The sequence below is a fragment of the Drosophila miranda genome, chromosome 4, assembly GCF_003369915.1.
Source record: "Drosophila miranda strain MSH22 chromosome 4, D.miranda_PacBio2.1, whole genome shotgun sequence".
NCBI lineage: Eukaryota > Metazoa > Arthropoda > Insecta > Diptera > Drosophilidae > Drosophila > Drosophila miranda.
Window position 1 is genome coordinate 13,094,032 of NC_046677.1, and position 26,143 is coordinate 13,120,174.

The 26,143-nt window shown below is 41.4% G+C and overlaps 2 protein-coding genes across 4 annotated transcripts in view; one reads left to right on the plus strand and one right to left on the minus strand.

Moving 5' to 3' along the window:
• The window catches only part of LOC108163910, a 49,736-nt gene that overhangs the window by 17,952 nt on the left and 5,641 nt on the right, over window positions 1–26,143 (plus strand). For both annotated transcript variants that reach the window (XM_017299438.2, XM_033393362.1), the window contains exons 2-5: window positions 406–807; window positions 22,976–23,187; window positions 24,771–24,906; window positions 25,169–25,302. In XM_017299438.2, the coding sequence (XP_017154927.1) occupies window positions 612–807; window positions 22,976–23,187; window positions 24,771–24,906; window positions 25,169–25,302 (678 nt within the window). In that variant the 5' untranslated portion in view covers window positions 406–611. The remainder of the gene's footprint in view (window positions 1–405; window positions 808–22,975; window positions 23,188–24,770; window positions 24,907–25,168; window positions 25,303–26,143) is intronic.
• LOC108163916 lies at window positions 22,005–22,642 on the minus strand. Of its 2 annotated transcripts, none has more exons than XR_001775742.2 (4): window positions 22,610–22,632; window positions 22,484–22,554; window positions 22,217–22,415; window positions 22,005–22,164 (listed from the first exon to the last, which is right to left on the minus strand). XR_001775742.2 is itself a non-coding variant. In XM_033393363.1 (4 exons), exons 1-4 carry the CDS (start codon window positions 22,633–22,635, stop codon window positions 22,043–22,045), a joined length of 426 nt encoding a protein of 141 aa, XP_033249254.1. In that variant the 5' UTR covers window positions 22,636–22,642; the 3' UTR covers window positions 22,005–22,042. The 2 variants fall into 2 exon arrangements, 1 of the variants encoding a protein (XP_033249254.1); XM_033393363.1 differs by having other exon boundaries at window positions 22,484–22,562; window positions 22,610–22,642.

Sequence of the window (26,143 nt, forward strand, 5' to 3'; positions counted from 1 at the left end):
CGAAACGCATCGCTCTGGGGAGGGGGAAGCGACCCTCAATAGAATATTCAAATGATGGTTGCTTTATTATTTAATGTGCCATCAGAAACCAACGAAAGTTAGTGCGGGTATTTTGTTATTCAATATAAATAAGTATATCCATGCTTGGAAAATAAAACTAAAATCAATACAATAAAATTATATTTATATAATGACAATCGTTGCATAAAATAGTTATAAGGACTAGTACAAGCAGTGATTGTCATTATATAAACATACATACTACTAGAGATTATGTTGTGGATACGTGAACACACGAATTCCTCTCCAAGCAGTGAATATTCCATTAAAAAACGACCCAAAAATCGAATTTCCTGTCAAACTATAGATTGTTATGCCACAATTCAAATGTTCTTATAATTACAGCTCCACTCCAGGACGCTGAGTAGCCAGACTGGACGTCACTGAAGGAGGCAGATAGAAACCAAATACAATTGACATTTATTGGCCAATATATATTTATAAGGCCCGAACGGAAGTGGCCGAAAACCCCGAAAGGAGCGAGAGAATAGCCACACAGACTGGAGACTGGCTATAAGAGAGGAGCAAAGATACGAAAAATATATATTTCAATGCTGTCGAAGCTGCATAAAAACTGTCCAACGACAGGCCAAGGGGCAGCTCCTCCTCCACGCCACATGCAAATGTCCGCAAGGAGAGCAGCAGCGAGTGGGAAGCGGACGGCCACGATGCCGTCGCACCGACAACAAACTGGGCGGGGCTGCATCTGCTGGCTGGCCGTGATCGGACTTCTCGTGCTGGTTCCTGGTAAGTGAATTATATCCCAATCGGGAATGGGCCAAACAATGGGTCATTGGGCATTAGGCATGGGGCATGAGGCATGGGGCATGAGGCATGGGGCATGAGGCATGGGGAATTCTAAATCTCGGCTTATTCGGATGGCACAAAGTCCATGGGTGTAATAGGCGGACAAAAACGTTGATGAAATACTATCAAAACTTGGCCAAAGCCTCAAAATATAAATGACACTGACGGCCGACGGCGACTGAGAGCCCTTGGGCCCACTCCCCACTCTTGGATGATTCCGGGCCTTGGCGATAATTAATTTTTAAGCCGCGCAAAATGAAGCGCGGACAAGTGGCAGGAACGGGTGGCAAGGAATACTGGTGGCAGGGACAAGGGATAGGGACAGGGACATGGGCGGAAGGGAAAATCAATCGTTCGTAAAATAAACAAATCTTATTTTTCCGCAAACATTATTTCTCATCAACGGAGTGGAGCGGGATGCGGGCGCGGACGCGGGGGAGACATCTGCAATAATGGTAGCAGAGCATTGATGACAACAACATTTTTCATAAATGCGCGCATTCATCTGCATGAAACGATGACCAGGAGGGGGTGGTTGTCTCCAGGGGGAGGTATGGTGGGGCTATGGGCGCCTGCAGTGGGTGTTGATGCCAAGAAAGTCGTTGAATATTGCGAGGTTTGCTCAATTAATACGGGAGAAATACGAATACAAATACATTTTTATTTTAATTTTAAATTTCAAAAAATTCAGATACAAATTCTTCAACCCTAATTTGTCAATACCATAGATTCAAACCTAAAAATATGTACGCACTAAGCAGCTTTGGAGTATCTCATTAATGGAAAATGATTGATCGCCCATCGAAGAGCTCGAGCTGCAAAATTGATACGAGTAGAAGGATTATATATTTAATTTCCTAGCAACTGATTGGCAAACCCTCGCCTTAGAACTCAACAGTCTCGAATCATTGCGATTTCCTTCCACTCCACTCCAATCCAGAGACAGAGACAGAGACAGAGAGCCCTGCTCTAGCCCATTATCCACCCGAAAACGAAACCAAAATGATGATGTTGCAAAAGAAACTACGATACTAAATATCCATCCAATGCTTCAGACTGCCATTTTTGCTTTCCCATTCCTTCGAGTGATTTTGTCTGCTTTTTGCCTTTGTTTTGGCCCTGGCCAAAAGGCGCGAGTGGGACAATGTGCAAACAAGCAAAGCGAAAAGGCAACTTGACGGAATGGGTGGGGGTGGATATTTATGTATAAATATAGATATATACGCGTATAAACAACGAAAGCAATTGCTGCCTAGAGACAGAGAATATTTCATAATTTTTTGCGTGATAAAGTCGCATTTGTTGGGATTAAATGAGATTTTCTTGCAATTACCGAATGCGTGGGCTGGCTGGCAGAACTTTTATTTATTTTGGTCTTCTCTTCTGCTCTTCAGCTCTTCCGTCTGTGTGCTATATAGTAATTTGTTCTGCAATCCCCGAGTACTCATCGAAATTACAATTTCTGTCGGTTAGCAGCTTAGCCGAAAAGCATTCTTGTTGATATTGATTTGAAACTTTGGGCCTGGGCTTCGGAATGGCAATGCGAATACGAGTACGAATACGAATACGAATTGGAATTGGAAGAGTTTCGAGGCAAAAAAGTTGCCTTTTCAATTTCGCCACACAATGCGATCGATACTTTCTAATTTATGCTAAACACAAACAATGCAGATACGTATGCGGGGCCAGAGAAAGTGCTCTCCCTGACCATCCCATCCTTTTGGGAGCCGAACAATAAGCAATGCAATGCCTTGCATGTGGGGTCCTTCTAATACTCATACAAAGCCCAGCTCATCTCCTCCCAAAAAGCAAACTTTTCCATCTAACTTCGGCCTTACCCCAAAAAACATGCAACATGTTGTGTTGGCGCCCTCTCCTATCCTCTCGGCTCTCTCTTCGCTCCTACCACTTGATTTTGGCAAAACAAAAGCAAAAATTGGCTATATCCTTCAATATGGGCTGCTGCTGCTGCTGCCTGGAAAAAGTTTGTTCTTTGCGGGAACTTCAATCACAATGGCTGGCAGCAGCCCTGGCCGAGATGCGTTTTCAATTTTCCCGAATGCGCAAAAGTCAGTTAGCCTTCTCGACTGCACCTTCCCTATCATCATTATCAACGTCATCATCATCATCATCATCATGTTCTTAGCCCACATCACACAAACGCCGTGGTGTGCAAGAGCTTTACATGCCTGATGCTGCTACCAGGGGGCTTCTGTTAAGCATCTCCTATACGGGTACAGACACACTCACACACTCTATCTCTCTCTTTCCCTCTCTCCCGTATTTCTTCCCTTCGCACACACTTCACTTTGCATATCACATGAACTTGCACTTTGCAATTTTTCCTTTTTTGGGCCAAGACAGGTGGGTTGTTGGTGGCTGTGGGGTGAGTGTTGAATCGTCTTTGTCTAGCAGACATTTACCGTTTACTGTTTTGACATTCCAACTTGGCTGCAATGCAGGCAGGCGAGTGACGTGCCTTTTGTCAGCATCCAACCATTGTGTGAGGAGTGCGGTTGATGTCAGTCAGTTTGTCGAAATTCCCATGTAATGGCGCCCTAAGCAGGGTGAGAAAGTGCGGCGGAGACACAGACAGAAACAGAGACAGGGACAGATAAAAGGAGTAGAAGAGAGCGAGAGATAGGTATACCAGCAGAAAATATTCTTTTATAAGCCAGTGGCTAATATGGTTCGGTAAAGGGTTTCGTATTCCTTGCAGCAGGCTTAATTGCAAGGAGAGTGTCATGAATGAAGCCAAATATGAAATTAACTTCGAAAAGCCGGGATTGGAGCCAAGCTACTAGTCAAGGTCAAGTCGATTTTAAGAGCGTGTTAATTGAAGTGATCGCTCAGTTGATTGGATAACAACTCATTCGTTGAAAAATAAGCATTCCAATTTCATTTTTGTGCTCTGCCTATATCCAAAGTATCTTTATATCTGCACACTTTACGTATCTAGATCATTTGATCAAACAGATAAGTTCCGTGGTACACATTCAAGGACTATCAAGGACTCAAAAAAATCACTCTCTGCGCTAAGTATTCGTGGATCAATAAACATAATCTATCACCCTATTTTTAAGTCCCTGGCAGCCTCTGACGTAAAGACTTACTTAATTTAGAAAGTAATCCGTTTATTCATATCTCTAAAGTTGCCTTCATATGATCATCTTGCGAATATAAGGAATACTATATTTTCGACACATGTATTCTATCGCATTCGTAAAGGCCAATTTGCAAAAACTTCCCTATAGGTAATACCCTTTACATCCAAAAGAATTCAATTAAACAGTCTGCATGTCTCACAGCAAAATGAAATCCACCGCAATTGGATAGCAGATCTCTCGTACACAATTGAAAATTAATATGCCAGCTCTCGTTTTGTAATCCCATAATATGTATCAACTATTAAGTGGCCTAGGCACGTCACACCACGCTGAGCTGCACTTAAAACGTTTTATTAAAAAATAAAAACAGAAAAAATTGTGCAAAATTTGCATTTCATTTGCAGCATATGTATGCTCGTACAAGTGAAGAAAAATTACCTTAAAATACAATTTGATATACCTCTGTGTATGTGAATGTGTAGAGGTAGTATTTGTAAGAGGAGCGGTGGTGAGAGGATAAAGGCTTATGAAATATCATCAAAAAGATGTGAAAAACTGGCTTAAAATCTCATATAAACTGCCAGACAGACCAACAACAGCAATAACATAAAAAATAGTTGACAACAACACGCCAGCAGAAACTACAATGAAACAGCAACAAGATGGTCAATGTACCCGTATAATTGTATTGTAAATTGTATGCTTCTCTATATACTCTTTCAGAGGATATTCGTGACTTTCCCCTGGTTCCGGCAGAGCAGAGAAGAAATCATTTCTGATCACATTATATTATATAATCTTAGGCAAAATCAATATATAAAATTAAAGATCTTTTTGACTGAGAAATAGAGGGGGATTCAGAGAATCTGCCAGTATCGGAGCTCTTCATCATACGGGTTCCAAATTTCTTATACAAGTGCTGAAAATATTTAAGCAAATATCTATTCAATCATCAATAATTATCATTGGATCGATGGATCTGCAAGGGTATTTAAAGGTTCGGTCACCGAAACTCACTCTCCTTTCCTCGTTTTTTGGGCTATGAAATATGAGTCAAGTTTTCAATGCATGCCGGATGCATTCATTATACCGCTGACGAGACTTCCCGAGAGAAAGAGAGAGACAGTAAGAAGTGTGAGGGAGAAGCACACATGTTTGCCATTATGCAGTCCGATGTGCGTGTGTTCGGGAGGGGGATTTTCTTTGAGTTTTTTTTACATATATGACAAATGCATTGCACTCACAAAATGCACATACACCCACGGACACAGTCACAATCTTTATGATCTCATGCATATGTATGCGTTTATAAATGCCACTATACTGAGACAGATACAGATGCTATAGTAAAAAAGATAGAGAGAGACAGAGACAGACGGATAGAGAGAGAAAGAGATAGGGACAGAGACGGAGCTAACATTACTTTAAACCAAAATGGCGGTCGCTTTTGTGTTGGGCGATAAAAATCCTGTGGACCCAACATCCTGGCGAAAAGTATATTTTATGTAGTGAAAAGTTTGTTCTCGGCCAGTAGCACAAAAAATTTGAAAAATATTAAAAAATAAATACCAAAAAGGATTAAATAAAAATGAATGCACTGCTGTTGACCGTCTCGACTAGCGAACACACTATGATACTAGTAGCTGGTGTCATGGTTTTAATGGTTATTTCGTGGATCATGTATAGAGAAATCCGAATAGACACTTAACAAAAACGATTTCCATTATTTTCAATAAATGGAGCATAAGTAAGCCTTATATTATTTACCATCTTCAAAGCATTACTTCTTGTAGCCCTTTCGAAATTATACTAAATGAAAATTTAAGCAGAATAGAGCATACCGTCAGGTGCACAACCGAATCAAATCGATTCTGATCTGTTTTCCAAAAATTAAATGAGATTTGCCAGTGAAACAAATGGTATCCCATTCATTCGGGGATTGCAATAAAATAATGCATTGCATTCTCACAGGAGCGGGGAAGTCGGAAATTGAAGAGCGGAAAGAGCAAAAAAAGGTGTCGACAATGCCAAGTCACGAAAGGAGAGACGGCACTTTGCAAAAAGGCGTTTGCTAATTTTCTAAGACATCAATTCGAGGGGAGCGATGGAAGTACGTGTGACAATGTCTGGCTCTGGTTCTGTCCCCGACCTTCCACTTCTACCACCCCCATTCGAGGCTCTTTTTTTGCGCTGATTTTAGCACGCACACATTTTGCATACTGATCAGCAATCAGTGGCAACAATTCAGGGAGTTTGGGGGCTTCAGGGCGACCTACGTAGGAAGTGTCGAGTTCAAATTAAAATTCCACTTTGGCATTTGGGGAATTCAATTATTTTTGTGTGCCACTCCCTTGACTTTAGCGTCCTCTTCTGGTCATGCAAGCTGACAGTTTGTCTTCTTCCGTTGACCACGAATAACTAGGAAGTACTCGAGGCCCCCTTCCACGATTTTAACAAATAAATACCAAAGCATCTCTTACACATGCCCAGATTTATTGCCTCCCATTCCACCGATGACGATGCCGATGTCGATGCCAATTGTCGGGCAATGCAATCAGCGTGTTTATTGATTTGGAAAATTAAATATTTTTCCTTGATTACTCAGAGCACAGATGCAAAAAAGAAGTGGAAAAGCGTTTGACAAAAGGCGCGGAGCGGCGCGGCGCGGCCTATGCCCATAAATTACCCAATCCGATTTGCCATTGTACCCAGTACTTCGTTGCTTTATGAAACTTCCGGATGCCCTTAGAAACCATTTTAATTAGTTCAAAGTGGAGGGGTCTTATTTATGTCAAACTAAAAGAGGTTCGTGGCCGGAGAGGGTGAGTGATGGAGGGCCTAGGTGTGTGGTGTATGGGGGCACAGCATGGCCACATTGTTATTGTTTCCGTATAGCGTTCCGCTAAAAGCAAAAACATGTCGAGACAGAGCACAACAGAGAGGCAAAGAGGAGAGAAGACGAAAAAATATTGTAGGAATTTCGCTTGCTTAACGGAAATGTATAAATTGCATTTTGCGCCATGGCAAAGGGGCCTTAATGCGTGGCAGGTGGAGAGGGAGTGGGAGTGGGAGGAGAGAGTTGGGCTTGGCTGAAACTATAGCAGGTGCATCTGGAGGAATGTTGTGCTAAATTTTAACCACTACATACTGTCACACACAGACACAGACCTGGAGCTCCAGGATCCACGGAATTGGCGACAAAAGTGTCGCTGGCAATTTGAGTAGAAGAAGCGGTATTCAAGCGTTTTCGTTTTCAAATTTTTAGCTGAAAAATATTGAAATAAACGATTTATACATATATTTAAATTGAGAATCTTATACGTTCATTGAGTTCAAGATATTTCAGATTGAACAAAGCGCACTCTAAGAGACTGACAATTAATTTAGAATTTAATTCTCTGAATTTTTTGTATCGTAATAATCATTCACCCAGAATCCCTTTTCGAACTAACTTCGAAATTTCAGAGCTCTCTCAAATTTGTAATGTCGGGTGTCAGGTGGTAAACGCTATACAGTCACACACATGCAGGCAGCCACCGCATAAAGGCAAAAAAAGAAATAAAAATGAAAGAAGGAGATGGGAAAAAGATGGAAAGTGTTAGAGCATTTTAGCTCTTCGTCTCGCTCAGCACACAATTCGCAGACATTTTTCACCGCCATTCTCTCACATCTTTTTCGGCGGGGGAAAAGCACTTTGCACTAATGCACCTGAAAATTTAAAACATGTCATAACATAAACATTTATCCCTGCGGCAACCATCATCAGCGGCAGGAAAAGGATGTTAAATCTTGCATTAAACTTAAAGTTTCTCGATTACATCTCAAATGGGTTGAAAATGCAATGAGAACTTATTAGCATTTGCAGCAGACCATTCTCGATCTGATTAGTTCGCTTTCTCGTGGGAAGCGCACAAGAAATTAAGGACCTGGGAGCAATGAATGGAAAATCAGTGTCCTCAAGAAGAGTTGGGGGTATTTGGGGGCATGCATTTGTCTGCTGCAATATTCTTTGCTGCATATTCTCGTCCTGGTTGTAGGCCTCAAAAAACAAATGAAATATCTAAGAAAAAATTCGGGTAATCCCCAACATAAATGTATTCCACTGAATGTACTTGTAAAATACATAAAAATCCTCAGTAATCCAAACAAAGACTCGGCAACGCTCTACATTTCATAAGTAAGTAATTCTGAAAATTATGCATTTGATTCTCTATTAAAATCAGGCAAAAGCAAAAACCGAGGGGGAGTTGCCATAAAATGCTTTAAAATTTGCGCTAATTGATTTTCTCAGCAAATAATAAACACTTCTCCCACCCCACATCCACGTCCTTAATATTGTCTCCTCCTGCTGCCTTGGCCGAAAACAAATGGAATAGAGAAAACGAAGAACCCCCGAAATGCTCATAAATTCCCCAACGCCTCTAAAAAACAAACGAAAAATGTATTTAAGTGGCTCACAGAATGCTCTCGATTTTGGGGACTGGTGTGTGTGTGTGTGTTTGTATGGCTGGGCAAATATTTAATTTATTTCAATTTCACTTTTAATTTAGGCACTAATCTAGGCAATTTGTACACTTACACGCCATTAAGCGAGACATGGAAGGAGAAATTAGCGGAGATCGCGGAACCAAAACCATAATTAAAATACACTTTCCATGGACATCCAGGACAATGGAAGTAGTCCGGTAACAAGAAGCTATAGAAGTGAAGTTTAACATGGAAAGAAGATATAGCCGATCCATTCAACCTTTAATATATGTTTCAGTATTTATTGGTGTAAAAGAACTTGGTGGAAAGAACGTGAAAAGATCCAGATATCTTAAATTTATTGCAAATAATAAATTGAATTCTCAAATTCAAAATATTGTGTGCTAGTAACCAAAGCCTCAGCCTTACAAATTTGATTAGCCAGCCAATGTACCCTCTGCATATTAGACGTTTATCCCCTGGAGTGGATAAATAAGCAGCAGGCCCAAAGGAGAGACAGTCGACGCCTTGGTCCATCGCCTCCCAAGAAGCGAACATCATCTCCTGGACCATAAAATGCTCACGGAATATTTATTTGTTTTCATTTATTTTCAATAATTTCGAATTTCCATTACATTAGTTTCGGTTGCTTTTTTTCTTCGCTGCTTTCCCTTATGATGTCCTTTATGCCTCCGCACGAAAACAAACAAATTTCTGGAGATTTGGGGGAGCCGCCCCACCGCATCCAGCGGCACCGTCGACAAATTCTTGCTTTGATTACTAAACTAAATTTCACCCCGAAAAAGTTGCTACAAATATAAAATAAATGCCATCGGTCTGTGCCGGTCCGTGGTGGTCCTCCCCCACAACAGGCCAGAAGGCAAAAACTTTTCTCATTTCTACATCCACGGGCCACATCGATACTCGAAAAGAAGCAACGGCTGCTGGATTCTCTTCTCCCAGGAATCCTTGGCTACTTTTCGATATGTTCTGTTCGCTGCTGGCCACCAGAAACCCTCGTACACAAATCCGAGTGACATTTGGCACTTGCACCGAACAAATTTACACATCTTTTGAGTTGTTTTCGGGTTTCGTCTCATTCTTTCGCCTTTTACAGCTTCTTCTTGTTTCTTTCTTCTTCTGAGTTGCTTTTGTCGCATGGCTTCCGTTTCCTGTTCATTTGCTCACATTTGGCATGTCAGATGTGAAAATTTTTTTAATAAAACTGTCAACAGTTGATGTAGATTAAGAAATTATGGCAGTTCGCAGAAAGTTTTCTCGCATTCGGATGTTTCGGATGTTCGGTTTGTTTTTGGGGGGTAGAGAATCAATCAGCGACAAAGTTCTTGACTCAATGAACTAATAATGTGAGTGCGTCGCCATATTCGAATCATCTCTTTTGCTCCGCTTTAAGATTGTCATACCATAAATTCAAATGAAGTTCTCTTCTGCCCGGTCTCACCTCCTGTTTTTGTCGAGATATGCCACTGGGCACAGAAAACGCAAATCTACGGGGCCACTTATTGCATTTTGATGAGAATCCGATTTGGATTTCTTTGAATTTGCCTACCAGAACAGTTCCACCTCCCAGCTCCCAGTTCCCAGCTCAAAGCAGCCCAAGTTTATTGCCTCTCTATTCAGCTGCCAGGCTTCAGGATGTGCCTTGTCCAGCTGCAGTTTCAGTGCCCATCCTTCCTTACCACACTGTCCGACCATTCCTTTCCTGTCATTGCTACCTCTTCTCCACCACCTCCTCCTCTGGCTCGATTTTGCAGGCGATTGCGTCAAAATCATGCATAACTGCATTTTAAAATTACTATGAATGGGGACATGGTGTGGTCCTTCAGTGTGTGGTTAGCCTATCGTTTATCACCCTTCTGGTTGGATCCAGAGACTGGGAAGGTATTCGCAGGAGGAGTGCATTAGGTGGTCAACGCAAACATTGGATGAATTACGAGCCCTAGAATGTTTGCTGGCCGAACTGGCATGTGAGACATTCATTGAAATTAAAAACTCAAGTTGGTTTGTCTCTCTCCCTCTCCCTTACAACTTCCGGTTATTCCTAGTAATTAGTTTATACGAAATATCGATGCTTAATCTGACCAAATTGAAGGAGACAGGGATGTTCATTGTAGCTAGGGTATGCTTTATTATAAATTTTACTTTTCCACTTCCATTTTGTTCAATGCCCAGCCAAACTATCTCCGATTTGGCGCGATTTCCCGCACTGCTCATCGTAATCAGATTTCCACCAAAATATGCCTAATGCCAAAATAAAGACTCGTCTGACGCGGAGCCACTCGTGGATAACAGATACCCGACAGACGATACAGTTAAAGCTTTTCCTGCTTATCAAAACCGAATTACAAATCCCCCACGAACCAAAAGAATGGTGGGAGGACGGACAGACCCAAGGGCATAAGCCTGCAGAGAACAATGGGATGATTGAAAGGGCAAAGCCAAAGTCTTTTATCAAATGAATGTTCCATAATAAATGCGAACAAGACAAATGTGAGCAAAGGAAACCGAATCGCCGAAGCCTTCTTGTTCTTGTTGACTTTAAGTTAGACAACTGTACGGGCGGACGGATAGATGGACGGATGGGTCTGAAGGACAGTGCAAATCTCAGTCACTTGAACATAATCACGGCCCGAGCTAAGGCAACAAGACAAATAACACAGAGCGGGAACAGGACCAGGACCAGGAACAGAAACAGAAAAAAAAGCTAACAAACTAATAGACAGAAGGACACACTTCTTGTTGTTGGCTGACTATTGATAAGCATCGAATTCATTAATTTATATGTTCGATGAGTATCAGGCGCAGAATCACACAAGCAGAAGCCGAAAGGAGTCTGCCCCCTTCGTCAGGATAGCTTTGTAATGCGAAACTAAGTGATTTGAGTCAGACATGTGTATATGTGGGAGTGTGAGGGTTAGAGGAGTATCTGTGTCTATGGTGTGATGCGGTGTGGCTTTGGTGTGTGTATGTCTTGTTGGTGTGTGCGTGTCTATATATCTTCATTACAAATCCTAGCTGGCTTTTGCCTTGCGGATTTCAAATGAAATGTTCTGCCTGGTCTCTAAAGCTTCCATCCCATTCCCCCTTTGATAGTACAGTGGGACAATATACAGCAAGAAACCCATGCTTCATATCGTAATATTCCTAACGACTTATGGACTCCTATCTGAACAAATTAGTCAAGATAAAACCCTTTCACCATCCTTAGTCACATGTGCCAATTGCAATGAACCACTGTGCAGCAGCTCCCCTCTCGACAGTCTTTATGGCCAGTGCAGGGCTGCCTTAGACAGCTGCCTTTGCTTTGCTTTGGGGTCGGTCCCTCTGTAGCTTGACTTAAGTAGTAAATTCAATCAATTTGGACGAGGCACAACACACAGACACACCGACACTCCGACGCACCGACACACAGGCACACATATCCCATGGCACAAGACAAAGAAAGAAATCTCCTTCCGAGGGACAGAGAACAATAAAATCTCAACTTAAATATGTCACAGCAATTAATACAAAAGCAGACCCAGAACCCAACCAAACCAGAGCCCAAAATGCCAAGAGTGTAGAACAAGGACAATGGGTGGAACTGGTGTCAAAAGGTCTTGGAAATGAAAGTGAACTACTCGTAGTACAGGAAAATGCTGTAGGCCTAGTTGTGGTTGTCATGTGGGATGCGCTGTGTGGGGCCGACAAATGCGTCGAATGCGTAATAATGTCCAAGCCACATTTCCTTCTTCTCAGAGAAAGGTACTCACAGCAAAGCTGTACAAAATTTTGCATTTGACAGCTCATTTGTGGATTTCTTTCTTTGAAATTTACGATTTGCTTTTTGATAAATGCGTAAATGGTCAACTCAGCTTCAGCCCAAACCCCGGGGTCAGATGATATATGGCCAATCGATGATCCAAGTCAAACAAAAACCAAAACATTTACACAATTAGAAAATAGCCTTGGCCGCCAATAAATCAACCATATTTACATATATCAACGAGAGCCCAGTCCAAACAAAATAGTAATGTTATAAATCAAGTCGCTACAATCAATTAAAATGGGAAAACAAGGCAAGGCCATGCCAAGCTTGTGGTTTCTGCCGGCTCCTGGTCCTTGGCTTGGAAAAAGGATTCAGCTATGACAGAGACATGCAAAGTTTTGTGCTGAATTTTGATTTGAAATGTTAATGGAATGCAAAGTGAGATGGAAATCAATATGTAGGTTATTATGAGATTAAAATTGTCTGACATATACAAAAGATAGAACTGTAGTGGAAAGTGCATGAGATTGTTCTTGCTATCGATAATAGTTTCACATATGTATATTCTATATCTTAATCTGATTATTCACTCTGTAACATCTGAATATCCCCAACTCACCTGTAAACTTTATAATGTTAACGTCAAACAATCAACTTTACCCAACGAGCAATCAATAATCCCAAAAGATGCTCTATTTGAGTGGCGTTAGGAAAATATACAACATGCCTGAACAAAAAAGGTATTCGAAGGTACGAGTATCGTATCTATCTATCTGTCTGTCTGTTCCTGCCCTCATCATACATTTCCCCAGATTATAGTGTCCACAGATCCGAAAGATGCCAGCATGTCAAGTAGCAGCAGAAGCAGCAGCAGAAGCAAAAACAATGATAGCAAGGTGCTATAAAATGGCAGACAGCATCTCAAATTGCAGCCAGAACTTGGCATTAGGAGAGGCGTAGACTTCTCCCCCCACCACTCGGCAACATTGTTTTGTAATTTATTTTGTTTCAGACAGTTTTCCATACCGAACCGAAAGCTAACCGAAATCAACTTGCTACTTATGCGTCGTCATTGCATAAACAAGACGCTCCTCTCCAGCAGCAGCAGCAGCAGGTTTCTGGTTTCGTTTCCTGCTTCTTCGTTTCGTTTTTTTGAAAAATTGCAGCATTACGTGCCACAGGAGTTCTACAGTTCTGAGCACTGAGGTCCACTCCCACTTCGCATGCTAGGCATGCACCAGTCTCCTGGGCACTGTTCCGCTGCCGGACTAAAGATAAATTGATATTTTGGGACTCTGGCAACCTGATATTTACCTCTGTTCCAGTTTTCTTTTTTCAGCTTTTTGGTTTTTTGGTTAGGCAATACGCAAATGGGTAAACTGTCCATTAAAAAAGGAGCAGTAACAATATCGACGGGGACAAAAAGGTGGACAGCCGACAGGAAAAAGTTGCAGTCCTTTATTGTTCATTGTCGGCCATGGAGCGGAGTTCTCTATCAGAATGCCTTAATTAAGAACGCTCAGTCTGGCCAAAGAGTCAGACTTCGTTTCGATTTTTAACAGCACAGCTGTTACCAAAAGACCAGCCCCACCCCCACCCCCATCCCCATCCGCATCCCCATTCCAATCCCCACTTCATCCTGTCATCCTTTAGGGCTAGGGGTAGCAGAACAAAAAATGGAAGCCAACAATTTTCAGTTCACAGTTAAAAGCACAACAGAATACGATGCGACGCGACGGACAGAAGGTCCAGAAGGGAGTGCCTGGGACACGTTATTGGAAAAACACCGAAAATTGGTTTGTTTGACGTCCCAATGTCTGGGCAAGTAACAGAGCATATACCTATATGAATATATGTATATATAGCATACATCGCATATAGTTACCGTCATTGTAAAAACTCTCGGATGGCCACAGAAATGGTTCAGAAATGGAGAAAGAATCATTGACGGGAACCAGAAGAGCCACCAGAAGAGCGGGCCACCACCGATAGACAGCCAATCATGGCTTTTATACGCGCTCTTTTGTTAATAACTTTGTGGCAGTCCAGTCACAGTTTACGATTTCCATTTTACACAATTCAGTAACGAACTCTGACACAAAATTTAAAATTTAATCAGAGGAGGGAAAACTTTTTAATAGACAAGAGCGCAAGTTTTGGTAGCCAACTAAAAATATTTTCATGGCAATAAAAAGGTTGAAGAAGTTATAAATTTAATGCAGTCAATGAGAAGTAGTTATTATTTTTATAATCGCGAAGGAAAAAGGAACAGACCTTAGATGCATAACCGCAAAAGATGTCATCAGTATTGACCTTTACCTTGGGTATTTTATTTCTTTTCTTTCTCTTTTTTTTAAGAGAGATGGAGAATACTTTCAGTCGAGGCATGGTTGAGTAGTTCCTATTGGTGTTTAGTGAACATTTTAAGGAACGTTTTAAGAACTACCACTCACTTACTAGGCCATGTAAAAAGTACATTCCAACAAATTGATTTTGTATCATTGAAATGAAATTATTTCTGAAGATGGTTTTATTACGGCCTGACACTCCTTTTTCACTAAGTAGACACACATTTGAAGCTCCAATCTCCAGTCTCCGAAAAATGTCATGCCCATGTCCAATCTCTGCAAACATTTGAAAAAGTGGTTAGCAGTTGTTGAAGAATCCATGGGATCCCACTTGCAATACGAATTCTAAAAGTGCATATGGAAGAAATCGTTTTTCGCAGCAAATATTTACAAGAAATATGAGTTTTAATTTATGCAAAAGTCGAGGGGTGTGGGTCGGGATGGTATGGGGATGGTGATGAGGATGGGGGCCAAACAAATCGATCCATCACCTGCAATTGCAGCTGGCCATGCAAGATTTCTGGTAACGGAAACCGAGCGGGGAAAGGCAAAAAGTATATTTGTATCTATGCATTTTGCATGCGGGCTTTCAGCAACTGTTGTCTGTCAGGTGGTGGACACACTCTCGCACACACACATGGGAGCACAGTCAGAGACAGACCGTTTATGTCTATATTTGCCACGTTGCACACCCCAAGCCCTGTCCACTTGTCATCCAGACCACTCCACTCTACTGCACTCCCCACGACAGGCGGAATAAAATGGGAGAACAAACAGAAACATTTTTAACTGAGAACCAATTGTGTTGGGTCACCAGGGAGTGAATGGGTATACGAAAATGTCACACCAAGTCAGACTACAAAAAATATACTCGTACATGTGTCAAGAGCGACAGGAATATCATGCACAAATGGAGATCTTGTACCAGACATAGCTATGAACTGAAATGGCTGCAGATCGTAATGAACGAACAGAATGTTTTAATATAAACATATTCCATTATATGTTGAATTATTTCGGCGATCCTCTCAGTTTCCGGCATACCCTTTCACATGCAATAAGTAGACAAAGACCTCTCAAAGTTTTACAAAAAAGTTCCCAATGACAGAAGAGCGTTAAGGCCTTCCGAAGCCATTGCCTCATCCGTAGCTCCCATCGTCCAGCGCCTGGCTCCTTGCTCGCTCATTGCATATCAATGGAAATGAGTTTTTCCCGAAAGTTCTTTGCGACCGATGAAGTGCTCCTGGGGGTGGGGGGTCGAACTTTGGGTCTTGTTGTTGCCATGTGCGATGGTGCTTCTGGCGACGCTTTGGCGGTCGCCTACAAATACAGGCACACTCGGAGGGCGACACACAGACACTCATGCAAAACCCAAATGAATGCCATGCACAGAGTCCTTACGTCTATACCCTGGCCTGCTTTTGTAGTCGCTCGCTCCAAACACCCGACCACCCAACCACCCCCAACCATCCATCCGCTCCGTGGCCGCCCTCTTGCTCTGGTCCTGGAGATGACATGTCAAATGCATGACCAAATAGTCTTTGAATTTTTCTTTTGCTCTCTCTTTGTTTGACAGGCTTTCCCTGAATTTCCTTTTATCATATTTTTCAACACATCATATCGTAGATATAGATTTCTTTCTGATTTGTCATTAAAGATCATTTATTCTGCTGTTTCTCTTTCAGTTTTTTTTTACACTCGCATTATGATAAGTTGTTGCCTGGTTTTCGTTGCTTGTGGTTTGATAAATGGGAAAATAATGAAGCATCCAGCCACATGGGGAAAACATTCGTCATAAGGAGAAATATTACTTTTAATAAATTCATACAAATAGGTATTACTAAATAATTTTAAGCTAGACTTAGCTCAGGAGCCCTTAAGTGGACTTCGAACTAAAAGATATAACTGACTTAATTATCAATAAATAGAAAAGCTGATATTATAGTGATACTTTATAGTCCCTACAACCGAAATTTTTCAGCATGCCAGTATTCATGTGGGATCGATTCGAATCCCTATCCGCATTTCAAATAACCAATTTGTAATATTAAAACATTTACAATTTCAGGAAGTATCTTTGACATAGATGATCCAATATTTCCCAACATATCCTTTTCGTTCACACATTCAATCCTGTTGTACGGGTATTTTCCAGTACCGAAACACTCCCTCCTATGATTGCCCCCAATGCATAAAGGAAAAACATGACAACGAACAAGTGTCATGAGAAAAATTGCACAGATTTTCATTTAACATAATTCCAAAAAAAATATAGGCAAACCTGAATAGCGAAAACCATGCAAAATACAACAAAAAACGTATTTTGGTTCGAAAAAACCAGACCAAACACAACAAAAAAGGGCATTTTGGAGGGCTGGAAAAGAGCGGGTATTGTCAGGGCTCGAATTCAATACAATAATAATAAAATTTGTATGCAAAATAGGCGTTGAATGCATGCAAAGATTGCAGGGGAGGACACGGTCCCGATACAATGGTTCTGTGGGTTGGTGGCTACGACTGATGCCGATTTACATATACAAATATGCAGGAGAGAGAGTGCTGCTGTTATTGGGGGTTGGCGGTGCAGGCGTGCAGGCGTGCGGGTCGGGATGATGCCTCCCCTTGTTGAAAAATCGTAATCAAAAATTGCGCAATAATTTGCATGTTTATTTAATAGCCCCAGCACAGAGCGGTTCGCCTCCGCCCACCCAAAAACACACATCCCCCATTTTGAAAAGCACCACAAAGTGCCATTTTCCTTTGTGTGTGTGAGTGAATTGCATGTGCGAGTATCTGTGTTAGTGCTTCGCAGTGCAGTGACAAACATTTTTGGGCATGCAGCAAACTGCGAAAATCTGTTTTGGTTTTCCCTGTATGGGAGTGTGGGTGGCTGGGTCGCCTATTTTCGGCTACCCTCATCTCTAAGCCTTGCCCTCGCCCTCGCCCTTGGCTTCACCCGCCCTCTCTGGATACTCATTATGTGAGTGTTTTTTCCAACTTTATTCCATAATGAAATCGTCTGCGGGCTGAGCTTTTGCATCTGTGTTTGTTTTTGCATTGCGGCGCAGAGACCGAAAAGTTTGCGGCACAGTTTTATGACACTCCAAAAACAAAATACATACAACCATAACATTAAAAAAAAAGCCAAAACCAAAAAAATAAAAGAAAAGCCCAAATTAGCGGACAATTTTCAAGTTGGCGGTTCTGCGTTTTGGGAGTTTTTGATTTTGATTTTGATTCTGAATATCATATTATCAAATTCGCTTTAAATGTGCGACTCTCTTAGGATGCTCCAATAGCATAAACATGAACATTATTTGTCTGAAGATTATAAATTTCAATAATTTATGACACAGCTTAAATTAATAATCTGGAACAAACCTAAATTAGAAATGCCAATTATTTATCTATTAAAGCCGAATTAACAATGAATGATTTTATTTCAAAATTGCCCATTTTCTAAATAGAAATTAAACACAACATTTTTCCAACCCTCATAAAAGTGTTCAAAAAATCGAAATCAAGCCCCCTGCACTGTTCAAAAAATGAAAGAAAATATTGGCCCATAGTCATATACGAGCTCGCACACACTAGAGCTGGGCAAACAGAGCACAATATTTTGACTGTTTCGTAATTTATTTGACATATTTATGAGGTTCATAAATACAGATACATATAAAAATGCGTTTATTTCTATTTGGCGATTTTTTAGTTTTTATGGCAAGCAAATAAAAAAGGAACAAACAAAAAGCAGCAAAAAATCAGCATCAAAAATGTATTTATACGTGCAAGTTTGGACTACTTCCAAGTCCAGGGAGCGTGTTACACAACAACACCAGCAACACACAGAGTAGACTCCTCTTTCTGGCTGTTGCCTGGTCAAAGTTCCAATATCGAAACATAAAACATTTTTATGTAATGATTTCCCTCCCTCACCATCACTGCTTTCTGGCTGCTCCTTTTGGCGGGTCAGCTGCCCGAACTATTGACAGCTGATGATAAAAAATGGTTTAAAAATAAACCAAAAATATGGAAAAACATGGCCAGAAAGAGGGCGGGAGAAATGGGCCCCAGCCAGCGTGTGGTTCCAGTGGGAGGGCGGAAAAATGGTTAGATACGTTTAGTTTCAAAAAAATAAGACTTACACTGCCTTCATTTCGTGACTAGACTTTGACAAGTGGCTATTGGACCCATCGAAAATGACTTTGGGCTAAGGTTCAATGGACTTAAGAGTGTCTTAGTCAACGACATATAGGCAATGATGATCATACCTATCCTTATAAACGTAAGAAATCCATCACACAATATGGTACATCGGTTTTCGGGTTTGATCATCATTCGTATGGCGTATTCATTTATAAAGATTTCTCAAAATCTCCTCCCCCTTTGGAAGAAAATGTATTTGAAATAAGGCAACAGTCCCGCATTCAATATACCGAATTTATTCTCAATTGGTCCATTACAGCCCCTCCAGCCGATCCCTTCCATTTGAGTCCATCCCGACACATCCACTCACGCATTAAACATTTTTCGCCTTTACACTTTTAATTTATGTATTTACTTTTGGATTATTTGCTTTTCCTGCCGTTCTCCGCCTTGCAGACTGTGTACTGTGTTTTCGTATGCCTACCACCTGCGGCATTTTCGCTCACCGAGACAGAGGCTCTTATTGAAATTCCAAAGTTGAAATGACTGCAAAACGAGAAAGGCATGGGAAAGGTGGTGATGGTGATGGTGATGGTGATGGTCGAGGTCTGGCTACATGTTGACAGCCATGTCAGTTACAACTCCCATCGTCGTCATCGTCATCGCCATCGTCATCAGTTGGTTGCTGCTTTCCCGTTCTGCCTCCCTTTCTGGTCGAGTTCTGTGGTCGCGTCTTGGTCTGGAGTCTGCTTTGAGTCTGGCCTCTGCATATACATATATTTATATACATTTTTTGAAGGGCCTCGCATTGAGCGTGGCAATGGACCACTTACGAGGCAACTTGGTGGAGACCTTCTTTTGACACCCTCCCATTCCCAATTCCCAGCTCCAGCTACAATCCCTACTGAATGTTTATCTGGGATGTCTGCCCAAGCACTTTGTTTGGCTGCTTAACTTTTGATCAGTTTTTAATATAAGTTAATGTGCACAAATTAAATGCATTTTGTCTGAAAAGTTTTATTGCAAATATTTACTCTGGCGTAGGTCAGTGGCTTCGCCAAAAACGAAATCAAAACAACGAAATAATGCCAGTAAATCAGAGCATTAGATATTTAAATAAGCGGGCATTAACTGGATAAAAATCCGAAATTCAGAACACTAACTAGTAGAAATGAACACTATGTTGGTATTGTTATTTTCGCTCGCAGAAAATACAATTTTAATTTAAACAAAAATCCATTTTGGTGAACACACAAGTGATTTCCAATAATTATCCAAAACTCAAACTGATTTTAATAGAAATTCGCAAATTAAGAAATTATCCTACATCAATCTAGAAAAAACCAGCCAGAACGTTGGCGTTGAGGTATACTTACACGACATATGGGGTATTTTACTAGAATAGAGTCAGCCCTGAAGAGAGAGAATCGAAGAGATGGGGAGCGATACTCTCTTTGTGAGAGAGTTGTGCTGGTCCAAGAATCTATGTACTTTATAATAAATACTGACTCCCCGAATACATCGTGAATAGAAAATGTTGCGGAGAAATTTGAGGAGGAGATCTTAAAATACTTTAACATCGATATAGAGAGATACTTAAAGATACTTAAACTCCAAGAACTGTAGGGGCTATACAAGAGCAACAAACTCCTAATCTTCGCTTGCTGGCGGCATTACTGGGACTTATCAAAGTCATGGCAACGTTTTTGCCGTATGAAAGAAATACAAATAAAAAGTGCAACAAGGTTACGAAAAGCTTTCGATGCAAGGACAGGGAGAGCAACAAAAAAATGAGAGAAACCTATCCTTACCTACAATATAACTTAACTGCCAGGCAAGGGAGTACGCGTATGATAAGACTGGTCATTCCCATCGCCCATGGCCTGACTGTGGTGACCCTCTCTGTCACCCTTTGCCCAATAGACTCCACTTTATTTCAGTTCTGCTGGAGTTGGGGTTGGGGTTGGGCATCCCTCTAGCTAAATGGTGAACCATTAAAAGTGGACATTTGTAAACATAAACTGACAGATAAATACCGAAAGCAGACATGGAACTTTACCTGGCCGCATCACCTGCTCACCTCCCGGATCCCTGGGATGGTGAATAATACGAAGAGTTTCCCCTGCTACTGCTATTTTCATTTTCAGTGGTTTACATTACACTCGCAGTGGGGACGGGACACACATCTATGTATGTACGTAGAGAAAACCGTTAAAATACTTATCAAACGTAGATTGTAAAAGTTTTTTATAACAAAATAAAATGCCATGGACATGGTTGTTGTTCTTGCTGGGGTTCTTTGCTGGAATGGAATGGAGTGTAGGGCTTCGAATTGGGAGGTCAACAACAATGCTAAACAACAATGTGCAGCTGAAGGACAATTTTTTTCCACCTTCTGGTCCCTAGTCCTTCGCATCATTGCGATAAATGCAGCCACATCGAGTGGGGGGGGCAGAGCTGGGGCAGAAAATGTACAACAAAATGCTCGCTCGTTATATGGGTCAATACGGGAAACAAAAGCATTGGGCAAAGGTAGATCCGAAAAAAAAAAAAAAAAACGCAACAAAACCTGAAAAAATCATGGCATTGAAGAAAATTTCAGCAAAAAATAGTTTCAAAGAATCTTGGGGGTTCGATGGCGAACTTACCTATAAACGGAATTCGAAAGAACTAATAAGAATAAGAAAGAGTGAATAAAATGTTTAAATGCTCCTGGATCGAATCAATGCAACCTTGATGCCAGTCGAATGGCACGGCTTTAAAATTAATCAAAGATCGCTCACTAAACGATTATAACAACCAAATAAATTTTTTTATCGAGATATTGCTTCATCATGCCGCGCTCAAACACCCTGAGCGGAGCATCCGAATGAGCGGTGAAAACCCAGAGAAAAACAAAAGGAAAAACGAGAAATAGAGGGAACTAGATGACCAGTTCGGCTGGCACTTTGTTGCAACATTTTGTGTTGTCATATGAAGCATTGGCGAACGGAGCGGAACGGAACGGGGCACAACAACGGAAGCCGGCGGTCGGGTCAGATGCTTGCTCGCTTTTCAAAGGTATGGTTGGAATAGTAGTTAGCATCCAATTGGATTCATGTGGAGGTAGAGGCGGATGTGAAGGCGGACAGGTTGGGTGGGTGAAGGTGGGGTAGTGGTGGCGGTGTAGAAAGGTCAATTTTCTAATCAGGACAGTGGCTGGGGACTCTCGCTCTCCCCTTCGGTTAAGGTCAATTTTGTTATTGTACCATCACGAAATTGGTTCGGTAGAAAATAATAACAATACGCCACTAATTGAAATGTGGAATGTTTTGTCCAGTGGAGATTCACGATTTTATTTACTCTACCTGACAATACCAGATTTTGGAATAGTCCAAGCCGACTGTGGAGTGAATTTTCACAATTTCCTTGATGACGGAATGCTTAAGACTCTGCTTTTTTGTATACACCACAGTCTCAACTGAAAAATTGTGTCTTCGATTACTGAACTGAGCAGGGAGATGTCCACCTACTTCTGGGGTACTTTCCGGTATCGAGGCAGACATATTCCACCACATAGTTCTTGTCGTCAGTTCCAATAATTACCGAAAGCCTGTGCCTGTTCGACCTTCGTTTGATCGTGTCTGGATAATGGGACTTCTGACATACCCCCAGGTGGATGGGCACTGGATACCAAACGGCATACGTCACCAAGTTGCCTTTCAATTTCGTCTGCACGGATGGGGAAAATAATGGTTTTGGTTTACGAATTTCTTCAGCCGACTTGGTTGCAAACCTACACTGGGAATGGTTTTATTTGGCGTGTGGCAGATGGCTTCATTGCTTGGAAGAGCTAGGAGGATTATAACTGCTGCAAAACTGATTAAAATGGTTGAAGTATTAGGAAATTTATTTGAACCACCTACTTGAGCGTCATTACCGTTTGTCCCATAGGGAAAAAAAATCTGTCATAATATAGGAAAAGGTATTCTTATTTTCTATGGAAATTGAGGGGAAACAAATGGAAAATTCAGCTTGAAATTAAAATCTCATGCTGTCCAGCCTTGCTTTGACAATATTCAATCTTATGTATAGACTAGCTTCCCTGTGTGCCCGCGTCGCCAGAGGGGGACGGCGAGGACTCAAAACTCTTTTATGTAGTGGAGAGATTCTACGATTTGTAAAATTGCGTTTAAGAAACGATAGATTCATCTTTTTGAAGCATCACAAGAATCATCTGCCTTATAAGTACGAGTGTCTTTAACTTACAGTGTAACTCATTTTATTTGCAGATTTTATTGCGGCACTCAAGGATGTCTCCGTAATGATACCACAGGCAGTGAAACGTGGCAGTAATGCCTTGTTCACGTGTAATTATGATATGGAAAACGATACTCTATATTCGGTGAAATGGTATAAGGGTAAGCGTGAGTTTTATCGCTACACGCCCAAGGAGAATCCGGCCATGAAGGTCTTCGCCATGACAAGTGGTCTCAATGTTGAGGTGAGTACCACATGGAACACATCCCCCATGCATCCCTCTCTATCTCCATAAAGAGCACATGTTACTGCAGATGCGTGTAAATTATATCCATAATGGCTGATTGCCAGTCAACTGCCTCTCCCACCCTCGCACCCACTGCCATAACAGCATTTTCCCTTACTTTTTGCCCACTGCTCGCTGTAATTATGCCAGTCCATCCGTAGACGAATCCGTTAAAAGTTGTTGGGCGTGGCCAATTAGTCGCGCTTGCAATTGACTTGCGGCTCATTAAAAAACAATATATACAGATTGCATAAAGGACCAGCGACAAATATGGAAGAAGACCAAGAAGTGAGGGCTAAAAGACCCCACTTCAAGATACCCTGGCAGATTTGTGAAATGAACTCGTTTTTTCAAGTGTTGAGTTGGGAGAAGATTAATATTATCAATTTCGGAAATCCTTCCGCACAATTCCCCTACATTCAGATCCAAAGAATTGCACAGCATTTTAATTGTGAGTTGATTGATAAATATTCATATATCTTTTATAGACTCAGACATTCATTATTTCATGTTGTGTGCGCTACCCTCTGCTAGGGTATAATGAGAGAGTTTTTAAGTTTAATTATTATTATTACGTGGAAATGCACACGAGCCAATTAGGTATCGGTGCCAGCAAATTGGGTTAAACAGCCGAACGAACTTCAGCGAGTGATCCCGCTCCCGCTCCGCCCACACTAGCTGCTCTCATGCAAGTGTGACATATATGCCGCCATATTAAACCCCATGTTAAATGCAATTTATTAAATTTGATTTTCATTAAGTGAATTGCCATATGAGGTTTCATCATTTTCCACGGCAAAGATTAAACTCCAAGTACGAAATATTCCAATTGAGTATATGAGCAACTATTCCAGTGCTCAAGTGGATGAAGATTAAGCCCAACACAAATTGTGGGCAAGCGCATAATCAAAATGAATATGATAATGGCTTCGAGTCAAGCGAGGAATGTAAGGAATATTTAAAATAGTTTTGCGAGAAAGTATCACCTTCTGCAAAAGGTTCGATCTTCTTCTATCAATTAATCAATTTGTTGGGATACATTTTTCGTAAGTGTTAGATCCATGGAAGAGCTATTCGAAATGTAAAAGACCATTTTCTGAAGAGGATTAAGCCCTTCGACCGTGGAATAGCCCCACTCATGACCACGAGTCAAATCACTTTGAGTCAAAGCAAATCTTAATCAAAGGCAGACGACCCCTTCAGCCTTAAATTCAACTCTTCACCTTTATACCCTCAATTTGCAGTCACTTTTCATCAGCCAGGCAGGACCTCTCCTCCACCCTGCCCCTCCTACTCGCTGTTCACTTTGCCATTCATAACCAAGACGAAATTCTTTTTTCTTTCGTTCCTTTTCACTTTTGCCTTGGCAGGTGGGTTATATTCAATTTCTATGCACCGCGTCCAGCCAATTTTCGCCCAACTAATTTTTATTACGTTCTTCATTTCCTTTCACGTACCTTTCTTTGCCGTACCTCCACCACTTTCTTTGACCCTTCTTTCTCTCTCTCTCTCTCTTCCTCTTACTCTCTTTTCCCATACAGCGCAACCTTTCGAATCAAAGTCATGTCGTGCTGCAGTCGGTGCCGTTGAATATTTCGGGCAAATTTACATGCGAAATATCCGTTGAGGCGCCCACATTCCAAACCGCCATGGTGTCCGGCGAAATGGAGGTGGTTGGTAAGTAAAAAAAGCCCCTTCCCATACACCCATAAAGGGATATGCAATCAAAATATGTATAGGGTTAAAAAGTGCAAAAAGGAGCCAGAAAGAGAAGGGAACCAGAAATTGCGGCCGTGGCAAGCAAATTAATTAGAACAAACGTGTTGGAACCTGGCACTGGGTGGCTTCAGTTTCGGTTCTCTCCTCTTTTGGCGCCAAAAGCAAATTTTACATTTCCGTTCCTTGTCTCACTCCCCACTCTCTCGAACACTCTTTGCAGAGCTACCGGAAGAGCACACCGTGGTCACCGGGATACAGGCGCGCTATCGCATTGGCGATTTGGTCGATGGCAATTGCTCAATTAAATACTCGAAACCGGCTGCTAATTTGACATGGACTATTAATGGTATTGTGGTAAGTTTTGGTTTCGTTTACCACTGCTATCCGGACGGCTAGCTGGACACGCCTATTTCGCCCATTATCTTCAATTAGACGGCAAAGGAAAGTGAGCGTGCGGGCGGGCCAACGGGTTGATCGGTTTCAATTGATAGCTGGCAGTTTTTCAATTAGTCATTGGCCAAAGAGGGGGCCAAATTGCTGTGTGCCGACACTTTGGTTGGAGCTCGCATTCGATTGGGGTATGAATGTACGGGTAAAACTCGTTAAACAGTACTTGCATGTAAGACAGTGTGAAAGATTGATGGACTGAACGGGAGGTTACTGGAATGTGTAACTGAACTATATATTTTTATTATTTGTAATGTACTATTGTGACGTAAAATGTGGTCATGTTACAAGTTTACCTTAATTTATTAATGAAAATATTCTATGAATAACTATATTAAACCTAATGCTTTTGTGGTGTCAGGGGGAAGTTCTAGCATTTAAAGACATGATTGTTCTTCTTTCTAATAAAAGTATTAAATACTAGGCGACAAACACTCGTTTAGCTTGATAAGTTTTGATATATTTGTCTTTTGATCCCTTGCGAATTTTGTTCGGCTCAATCCACTTGTAGTCCTCCCTATTTTACTCGATCATCAATCGATCAATTTCAAGAAGCCTGAAAAATGTACTTACATGAAAGTTGGAGCATTGCTTTCCCCATCTTCTAGCGTTTAGTGTGTGATTTTTCATTTCTCGTTTGTTGCACACTTTTTGGCACCTGTGTGAGTGTGTGTTTGTGGGTGTTTTAATTCTTCCTCCTCGTCTTCTGCAACATTTTTATTTGCCTAGACTCATGCCCCTCTCTCTG